This window comes from Triticum dicoccoides, chromosome 5B (assembly GCF_002162155.2).
Source record: "Triticum dicoccoides isolate Atlit2015 ecotype Zavitan chromosome 5B, WEW_v2.0, whole genome shotgun sequence".
Taxonomy (NCBI): domain Eukaryota; kingdom Viridiplantae; phylum Streptophyta; class Magnoliopsida; order Poales; family Poaceae; genus Triticum; species Triticum dicoccoides.
The window spans coordinates 646,003,846-646,014,498 of NC_041389.1; the positions used below are offsets into that span (position 1 = coordinate 646,003,846).

The window sequence follows — 10,653 nt, forward strand, 5'->3', positions numbered from 1 at the left end:
ACACACACAATTTTGTCTCAACTGTAACTAAAATCTACGTATATCTTCACTGCATCTAATTTATCTTTCATTTGCTCTCTGCAGAGCGATGCAGTTTACAGACACTACTACCAGTATGTTCCATGTCCCTACAGAAAATGTTAGAGTGGCAGGTGACAATCAAGATCCTTATGCTGCTGCTGACGCAGCTAACTCTGTTGTTCATCAAGCTGCTGCTTCTTCCACTCCCCCTCCTCGCGAAAAACATCCAAGGCCATCAAAACCTCCCACCGTCCGAAACGAGAATCTTGCTACAAAGAGGAAGGTTAGGGCATGCAGTATGAGCGATGATGATTTTGTGTGCCCCCCTGCCCCTCGTGTGACCAAGGCCTCTAAACCTGCTAATGGGAAGTTCAAAAAGGTAAAATGTTACCAGGTCCCCATTGTTTCTACCATGTTCATATTTGGGTTATGCCGTTTAAAACTTTTGACAATTCTGTCATGTCCTACTGTTTCTCGAACCTTATTTTGTTGTTATTCTGTTGTCTCATCAGGGTAATATTAATCGTTCTAAAAAGATATGCCCAAACTATAAGTGTGCTCCCAATCAAGTTTTACTTGCCATTAAAAGTTTGTGTGTACCTGCCAAAGATAAGCTCAAAGAATATGACTTTGGAGTTTTCTTGGACTTGAAACTAAAGAGTATTGAGAACACAAGGTTACTGATGTTCCTAATGGATAGGCTGGACCCCGATACGCTCACCTTGCACTTTTCTGATAATAAGTGCCTGAAAATCACTACACACTCCATCCAATGTGTTCTTGGGTTGCCAAATAGGGGCACAAACATAGTTGTACACGATAAGCAAATCCAAAAAGCAGCATTATGCAAACTGAAGCAGAAACTTTGCATCGATCAAGGTGTAGATGTCAAGGTGCAAGATTTGATTGCACAAATTGCAAAAGATAAAAAGGGTGATGATTTCGCAATCAGGTGCTTCCTAATGATTCTCTTGAACAAGATGCTTTTGCCGGGGACTACTGATTACATCACAGGAAAGGAGGCTGCAATAATCGAGGACATCACAAGGTTGCGCTCCGTAAATTGGCCAAAACTAATTTTTGATGACATTTCCCATGCCTCTAAATTGTGGCACTCAAAGAAGACCGGTGCCACTAGCCCCTCTATTCATGGCTGTGTGTTGTTCCTAATTGTGAGTATCAAAGCATTTTTCTTCACACTAAACCATCAATCCAATTTACTCCATGCATACCCCTTACTATTGGAGTTATGACTGTCTTAATGTATGTTATTTTTTAGGTCTATTATTTGGATAATTTATTGGGAGAGCCTTCTACCGATCCGAACGTTACACCACGTGTAACTCATATTACGAGGGAACAAATTTTGAGTCTGATTGACCAAGATAAGATAGTGATTGACGGCCTTGAATCATTTGGTGCTTTGCCGGTCAGTTGCTCAACTATTTTGTGTTCTGCAAAGCCTTTCTTTGATCATATCTTGTAACGTATGTTAATCATTTTCTTTTCTTGTTTTACTAGTTGAGGAGTCAGCAGGGCACTTGCTACATGGAGGGTGCATCCCCATCAACTGATGTCCCTCCAGCATATAGTTCAGCTGATATCCCGTCTCGATCCCATTGTCCTCCTCCTACACCTTTGATTAGCATGCTTTCTCATCTTGCTGGTTGCTTCGATGATTTGTCTGGAGCACAACAGCTTGCGGCCAAGGCGGCCTTGCAAAGGTGCGATGACGACATCAACAGGCTGGTCCTCAACATACGTGATTGTCAGATGAGGGCAGTTGATGACATCAAGTGCATTAGGCGGGATGCTCTGTCCCATCCACCACCACCACCAAGCGACAAGGGTGCTCATACTGCCACTCCACCCCCCCTGTCACGGGTCGCTGTAGATTCAAACTTGCACGACGATACGCAACACCCATGCCCCGCATCTAGTGTTGCTAACGCTGCAAATGTTTTGCTTAATGAGGGGTGCGAGAATGTTGTACATACGAGCGGCCTTACCTTCACTCAGATGCTTTCCTCGGAAAGGTTTCCAAAATCTCAACAAGGTAGCACGATTTGGGTGTTTCCACCATTCTCTATGTCTTTATCTTTCGATATGTTTTTTATGGGTGGACTTATCATGCAGATGCATTTTTGGTGGGATTATTTACGGAACCGCAGTGTACCAATCCTTCTCACGAATTTAATAGAAATGGTGTCTGCACAACCTGCTATGGAATTGGTATGTTCTTCTTCATAAGGTCTCCTTTTTTTGCATCATGCTCTTCTAACCACTTCATCTCCCTTAAAGATGAAGCCACTTGCTTAGATGAGGAAGGGCATGCTGATGTATACCCCACAGATCATTCCGCTTGCGCTGACGAAGGTCATCTTCTGCATCTTCCATCAAGTACAAGCATTTTTTACATTGCCCCACTCTCTTTATACATCACTAATGGACTCAACACATTGGTACCTCAAACTCCCTGGGCAGTTACCGTCGAGGAGGAAACTGTGCCCACTAACGAAATCATTTCAAGCAAACTTGATGATACAAATCTTGGTATGGATCATGTACAAGATCAGCATCCAAATGTTGATGCACCACTGCAGGCTGGGCTGTTCGCAAGCTATCAGACTAATGTCTTCAGTCCGTTCAGGAATATGGTCAGCTACTACATTTGTGTCATTATGAATTTGTTACATGATTCCGCTACATGTTGATTTTTTCTGCTTGTGTTGCTTTCACTTCCATATTTCAGTCTAGTGGGTTGCGAGGTCCTGTTTATGACGAGACACCAAAAAAACAACATCAGCCATTCACCACATCTGATCATGGCACTGCAAACTTTACACAATCGTGCGAGGCGTCTCAAAAACTTCCAAATGTTGAGGTAGAGTGCTTTTAGGCATTACATTCAACTAAAATTCCTATAATTATGTATGTTTTGCTTCTTGTGTTATCCTTGCCTATTTTCCCTTTCAGCAAGTACCTCCTATTGTCTTCGACAAGACACCAGATCACGCAATTGGCTCACCGCCCCGACATGTTAATGTCAATGAAAATGTGAGGCAACCCTACAAAGTGTCTTGTTGTCCAGATGTTATCTATGGAACACAACCACCGATAACCAAGAGGAGAACCAATCAATTAAGAAAGAAACCACTTCCGGTTTTCATGTTCCCACTAAACTTAATTGATTGTTCTATTAATGTTGCCGATGCTGCTATAGTTCGTAAGATTATCATATCTGACACAAGTTTGAAGAAGTAAGTAATTTCATTTTGCATTTGCTACATTTAATTTTACAGATTATTTGTTATTCAACATTAATTTCATGCATTGGCAGAGTACATCTTATTTCCAATGCCTCCCTTGGCGTCTCCACACTAGGCGAGGATTTGGCTGATTGTTTTAGGGACAATGAAATGGCCTTGATAGAGATCATGAATTTTTTTCACCGAATGCCTTCGACATGATGAGAAGCTACACCCAAAACAGTGGAGAGGCCATACGCTTTTCCTAAGTTGGACTCTTGGGGTATGTTAACTAGCCCCACCCCGTACTCAGAACGCACACTTTTTGTTTTCCCCTTCATATATGATTAATGACTCCTTCCTGTATTTTTTTCTGTTTCTATTAGTCCTCGCTCAACTGCGAAGAGCTCCAGAACGGTCAGATGTATAATAGTCACACAACCGCTAGATTATTGGCCGAGCATCTCGATGGCATTAATACTAAAGAAATTAATCAGGTTTCTACTTGTAATGTCATTCAATAAGTTTTTCAATATGCTAGATTTAGCTTGTTACTCATTTTTCTCTCTGTACAGATCCTTTGGACATATCACCATTATAACCACTTCTCAGTGTTCTGCGTCAACTTAGAACACAGCCGTATTGATGTTCTGGACTCGATTGACTGGTCTAAGAGTTTAAGCTCATTTGAAGAACGACATTTTCCCGGGGGTCATACATCGATTCAACGCCTGAGCGATGCTTTCAACACAGTTACTCGTGGAGAGTTTTATGATTTTTCTAAATGGCCTATCTGGAGCAAGGATGTTCCTCGACAACAAGGCAATGATTGTCCCATTTTCACTACAAAGTTCTTGCGCCACTATGACGGCGAAGTTGGTCAGCTCCGTTGTAACATTAAGCTGGTATTTTTCTTCTTTTCCCCTTTCTCTAAGATGATGTTCTTCTGTTACTTTTTTGAGTTCTAATACATAATTTATCTGTTGCAGGAAAAGGTTAGTCAGTACAGGGATGAATTTCTCTCCTATATCTTGTTCCATGAGTTGAATGAAACAAATCCCTTACCCACCTCGCTGGAGGATTTCAGGCACAAAAAATATGATTTAAATTAGATAGCTCCTCGGTTGTTCATAACCGAAAATGATCTTTCCTTGTGTTTGTTCTTTGTAATGTACTGGTTCCTGAGTGGTTTCAGGCTTGTTGTTACAATCAAATCAATGTATGTTACCAATGAGTACAAAGTCACTTTTGTGTGTTCCACTACTGCAGCCACACTTCACGCATTCCACCATTTTTGTCATATTATAAGTTCGGACCACAAACTTGTCAGGATTGTCTGTGATTTCCTCCCAATTTAGTACCCCCTCCGATCAAAAATATATGTCATGGCTATAATCTAAATATTTGTTCACATAACCGTTAATTACAAAATGTTCCCATTTTTTACGAGTGAAAAATAGAGATTATTCTGACATATGGGTTTGCAAATAATATAATTTTCCACTTTGATGTTCATATTTGAGTTTATGATTTGTACTAAATAGAATACTATCAAAAATTATAGTAATGCATAAATGTTCCTACCAGTTATCAGGGATATTTTTCAGATAAGGTTTAATTTCAGCTCGATATGTTACAACAGATAGTTCAATATTGAAAATGGACTTGACAAATAGAAAACATAACATCAATTCTAAAATGTTCCCCACCAGCAACCACGTCAAATATGAAATAATTTCTGAACACTGATTCTACACATAATGCTTTCAATTATCTCTCAGAGTACTAGAAATAAACTAGTTGTAATGACTGACACAACATAGTTTCACAATCGAGTTATTTACAAGTCACCAAACTGGAATAATTGCTACCATCTTTTCCGCAAGATTATTCATCACCTAGCAGATCATCTTCTTCCTGATAATCTAAGTCTTCATCTTCGTCCACCTCATCATGTATCAAACGGCGGCGAGTTGTCGTTCCCCTTCCCCTACCCCTACCCCTGCCCCTACCCCTACCCCTGCCCCTGCCCCTCCCCTGGGCTGCTCTGCTGCCACCAACTGTGAAGCTTTCTGTTCGTTCTTCGCATGACGCCCTATTGTGACCTGCCATAAGGCCGCAATTGCTGCATCTTCTTGTGCACTTCTTTGGCCCGGGTGCGCCGATCCTACGCCCTTCTTCTGATCTACAACCCTTCGTTTTTGCAATCGGTGGTGCTTTAAAATTATCTAGCTCACGGCCAGCTGGATCACTGCAACCTCCATAATCAAACACAGGCATGACATCAGGAGGAAGTGCCTCAACCTGATCCCTAAGTTCTGTCATCACATGAATGACTCTTTCATATCCAACTGTTGATCTGTCCCCCGCTCTAACACAGGCATAAGCCAGTCTGAGCATATTTAAGTGCTTTCCACTATTTGATGTCCCATCGGCTCCAACCTGGAGAGTGTCATTCCTGTCATATGGTGGGTCAATCTTTGCATTCCTTGTGTACCTTCTATACACATATTTGCTTGGAAGTTTCTGAATCTGCTCATTTGTCATCACTATAATAAGGTGTGGGCATAGCAGTCCTGTGCAATGTCACACATACAAAAATTAATGTTCATTCTCATCATAATCTTTGCCGCTGAAAAAAACGACAAACCAAACTCTACTAACCTGTGTGCTCCCACTGCTTGCACTCACACTTGTATTCTTCTTTCTCTTCATCACAAACCACTTTGAACTCATGTTGGGACCACGAAAAAGTCGGCCCTTCTCTACCGTACACCACAAGGAAACGACCAGCGCCAACTTTCTTTGTAAGAAAAGAGGTTCCATAAACATATGCTTCTTTGTATTTCCTGAATACTGCACGGGTATAGATTCTGCTCAACTGATGTTCCAGAGGGTAATTTGTTACTGTTTTTGGCCGGGCCTGCATCAGCAAAGATGTGTCAAAGATTTCCTTTTTTATTGATGCATGAGTCGTACTATAAGATGCTGCCATATGAGACGTCATACCTGAGATTCCATGGTCTCTCGGGCTTCTGCTTCTTTTCTCCCTTGCAAAACCTGAAACATTTTTCTTGCAAACACGTGCAGAGGTGTCGTAGGGTCAATGTGGTTTCTTTTCGCAATTCTGTTTGTGCTCTCACTGTGTTGCGTAGATGTCATTTTCCCACAATAAACATCCTTAAAGTATGCGGCGATCCATCTTGTACGCAGATCATACAAACTGCCAATTGTAGGATCTGACTCGAGTCCATATTCATTCACCATCTCCATCCATGCCTTCTCAAACTCCATGGGGGTGAGGGGATGATTTATTATTGTCAACAACTTCTCTTTCAAACCATCATACAAGTTATACAACACCTTCAAGCTGTCTTTGTGACCATGCAAAACATGCCATCTGCATAGCCTATGAATAGTGTTTGGAAACACTCCCGGAAGAGCATTTGCCATTGCTTGGTCTTGATCTACAAGAGATGATGTTAGTAATTTAACAAGTTCTACCGACTTGTTCCAGTTGGTACGTACATAACAACTAAAAGGCCAAGTATACCTGTAAGTATGCAATGAGGTTCTTTGTTTTCCATGCACATTTTGAAAGTGCGAAAAACCCAATCAAATGTTTCCTCCTTCTCATCACCGAGGAGTGCAAAACCAAAAATGACATTCTGCAAATGGTGGTTGCTCCCAACAAACATTGCTAATGGCTTATTGTAAAAATTGCACTTATATGTTGTATCAAAAGTAACCACATCACCAAACTCAGCATAGTTAGCCTGGCAGCTAGCATGACTCCAAAATATATTCTTTGGAGCACCCTCGGAGTCATGTTCTATGTCATAATAAAACTTACTATTCTGTGCTCTGCACTCGTTGAAGAAAGCCTTTAGTTTTTTTACATCATCCGCTCGCTCCTTACGCACATTTTCAGCTTTTCTGAAATTCATATTCACACATGGAAGCAGCAGCAAATATGTTACAATCAAACGGACTTTACTCTAAGGACAGCTGCATCGTACAGTTAAAAGTGATACAATTACCTATTTTGCAAGTCACGTTCACTCCATGGCATGTTCTCACGGTTGCCATGCATCTTGGTCAACACATTCATGGTGGCATTAGGAGAGACGTCGCACATCTGCAGATCATCAAGGAATTCCATGATAGCAGGGTCTTTGTTCTTGTGTGAATGCATGTGCTTCAACTCCCATGGCTCAGGATTTAGGGTATGATTGTGCTCCAATAGTACTTTCTCATATATCCATTCTTTCCCTTTTTTCTTCATCTTAACCGCTGCCTTACAGTTAACTCTCTTTGACATCTTTGCACGTTTCCGTTCCTCCCCGGGCTTGTAAAATGTCGAAGTACCTTGTCGGGAGCATGCATATAGACGCGACATCGGCTTCCTCTTGAGCTTCGTAATACCAAAACCAGCTTCTCTTGCATATTGTAGATAAAAGTCATACCCTTCCTCCTCGGTGACGAAACCCATATTTCTCTTTGGCACAAAATCTTCGCGGACTTGCTCACCCTGCCATCATGATCGTTTCACAAATACATTAGACACTATTTGTTGTTCATCTCAATGACCATCCATAGATCTATATTTGTAATGAAGAAGCATAACAATTGGCATTTCTCGCATCTACTGATTTGGACAAGCTTTGGTTGTTCGTATTATTCAGTCCCAACAGTTCCAGAAAGCAAATCAGATTACTGTGCTACCAAACATTACAATGGACCACATCCTTCTAATGTTTAAAACTGAATCATATGACTGGAAAACGCTTTGGTCAAAACTGAATCATGATATGCTATCTAGTTCTTTCATATACAGAAGTTAAAAGATAATACTGGGCATATTCCACTGTTCACGTGCGTTCATCAAATAACTGATCATTGCAGACAATTTCATACATACGCATCTTCAACTCTACCTTTCCATCTACGGTCAATGTTACAACAACGTGGGATGGTACAGAAGAATACATAATCACTTGTTTGAGAGAGAACTTACGTGTATGTATCTTGCGCTGGCATCCGGTGTCATCATCTCCCTTGGTTCAACAGTACACGGCGGCATCAATATGGATGAGTGCATCGCCGGATGACACACCAATGAGTTATCATCGGCTATGGGAAATTCTGAACCACTGCCTGCCGAAGTTCCAACGCCATGTTCTGGCGTCGAGAAAATTGCTGGAGGAGGCGCACCATCAGCAGCAGCAAACCTTCTCGGACAAGTCTCATTGTCCTCGGATTCTCGCCGGTGGAAATCCGGCGAGTCCATGAGGGAAACCGCCGGGTGCATCTCTCCTCTCGCGTCCCTGAGAAAAGAAACAATGCCAGTCCCACGTCTTGGGGCCCGAAGTTTGAAACCGCAATATGGAATCTGGCAGGATGGTAAGTTTATGGGACAGTCTTACGAATGGGGATAAAATCAGTCAACACTCGATGGGGATGCAATTACAGAGAAAAATTACTTCGAAATTAAAATTATCCCCAACGAAATTCCCAACCCCACAAACTTCTTGCCGTTACGAACAGGGGATATGCCAGAGTGAGCACCCATACCTCGGCCATGACGGGTGGACACCGTGCTCCCGTCGACGCGCCTCCCTGCCGGGATGGTGGCTCCATCTCGCCCGGATGAGCTCTCCCGCCGCCCGCCCCGGCGACTCCTCGGCCCGCCGATCTGAATCCTCACCGGGGCCGGCTCTCCCATGGCAGCGCTCCCTCGCATCGGACAGGCTAGCGGCGACGGGGTCAGGGAGACAGAGGATGGACAGATCCCAGCTGGGAGAGTCGACGGGAAGATTTTTTTTCATATATACTGATCCGCGATATGTGGCACAGTAATGACGGGGAGTCAAACCATAATCTTACGTTGGCTCTTACGGATGGGATGAAATCACACATCAAGAACGGACTAGTGCCGTAAGTTTACCTCACACAAAAAGAAAAATTGCATCGCACGCATGTGCGTGCGGATGGTTGGGTTCTCTGTGCTTGCCGTAAATTTACTTTTGCTTTGGCTAGTGCCCAGCGACGCTGTTGGTCGGACGTCTAGGATGGCTGGGATGAGGAATAAGAATTCCTCACCCAGGGTGACGAATAGCGCGACCCTATATATATATAGAACGAATTTTTCCTACTACCGGGTGTAGTTACTCCCAATTTTGTTTCATACGTTCTAGGTAGTATCTATCATATCGGAGAGTATGTACGCGTAGTATGTAGTATATAAGAATGGATAGGTAGTATATATACTACTTTTTTGGTAGTATGTATCATATTTTATGCATACTCCATTTTATATACAAATATGTACGTATTTCACAAAAACAATAAAACTATGGGCTCACTTGCAATTTTTTCATTGAATTCAGTTTGGAGTATCTTAGATATAGTATGTGAACATACTAAAAATAATAATGTAGAGTATATACTACCACATGGTAGGATATAAGAAATGGGTGTAACTACACCCGGTAGTAGGATGCATTTTCCCTATATATATATTGCAAGTAGGATATATTCATAAAATTCATCCTACCACCTGGGGTAGCTACCCCACATGTCTCATATACTACCATGCGGTAGGATATATTCTATTTTATCATTTTAAGTATGTTCATATACTATGTATAAGATACTTCAAAGTGAGTTACATGAAAAAATTGCAAGTTGGCCCATGATTTTAATTATATTTATAAAATACGTACATATTTGTATGTAGAAAGGAGCATACTCAGAATACGATACATACTACCAAAAAAATAGTATATATAGTACCTAAACATTGTTATATACTATATACTACGCATACATACTCTCGGATTTGATAGATAACCGTGGATTTTTTGCACACCTCTATGGATCTGTTTGGAGTGTTTCGCCCTTCATTAGCAACTGTCCATACAACGACTTCTGGACCCATACCGCTCTAATTATCAGGGTTGTTTGCCCTATGTTATTCTCTATCTGTTGCTTTAATCCTGTCCCAAAATTTCTAATTTGCTGCCTTTTGAGGTTGCTTTAACCGTTTTCTTAATCAGTATACCCCACTCCAGTGCTATTTATTTCGTGTTATTCTACTCTGTTTTTTGCACTATTATTTCTCGATTTGTGTGTGTACATCATTTTCTTAAAAGTGGATTTTAACCAGCAAACCCATCACACTAGCTAGGTTTAGCTATTCATACATCTCGCAAACAACATAGTGAGATGTTCAGATGGTGTATATATCTAAATGGTTTTTTATTTTAGTTTTTGAAGTGATAACACAGGACGACAACAAGCAGCTCAAAATTAATCCTTCAAAGAGGGTTAAGCTCACAACTCATCCTCCAGAAAGGGTTTAGTTTGGTTTGGGAAGACCTTA

The 10,653-nt window shown here is 41.5% G+C and overlaps 1 protein-coding gene across 1 annotated transcript; it reads right to left on the reverse strand.

Moving 5' to 3' along the window:
- Window positions 1-5,156: 5,156 nt before the first annotated feature.
- On the reverse strand, window positions 5,157-9,048 carry LOC119310374 (protein FAR1-RELATED SEQUENCE 5-like). Its single transcript, XM_037586142.1, has 7 exons — window positions 8,844-9,048; window positions 8,287-8,661; window positions 7,310-7,800; window positions 6,823-7,205; window positions 6,279-6,736; window positions 5,934-6,192; window positions 5,157-5,845 (listed from the first exon to the last, which is right to left on the reverse strand). The coding sequence occupies exons 1-7, from the start codon at window positions 8,907-8,909 to the stop codon at window positions 5,157-5,159; spliced, it is 2,721 nt and encodes a 906-aa protein (XP_037442039.1). The 5' UTR covers window positions 8,910-9,048.
- Window positions 9,049-10,653: the final 1,605 nt, after the last annotated feature.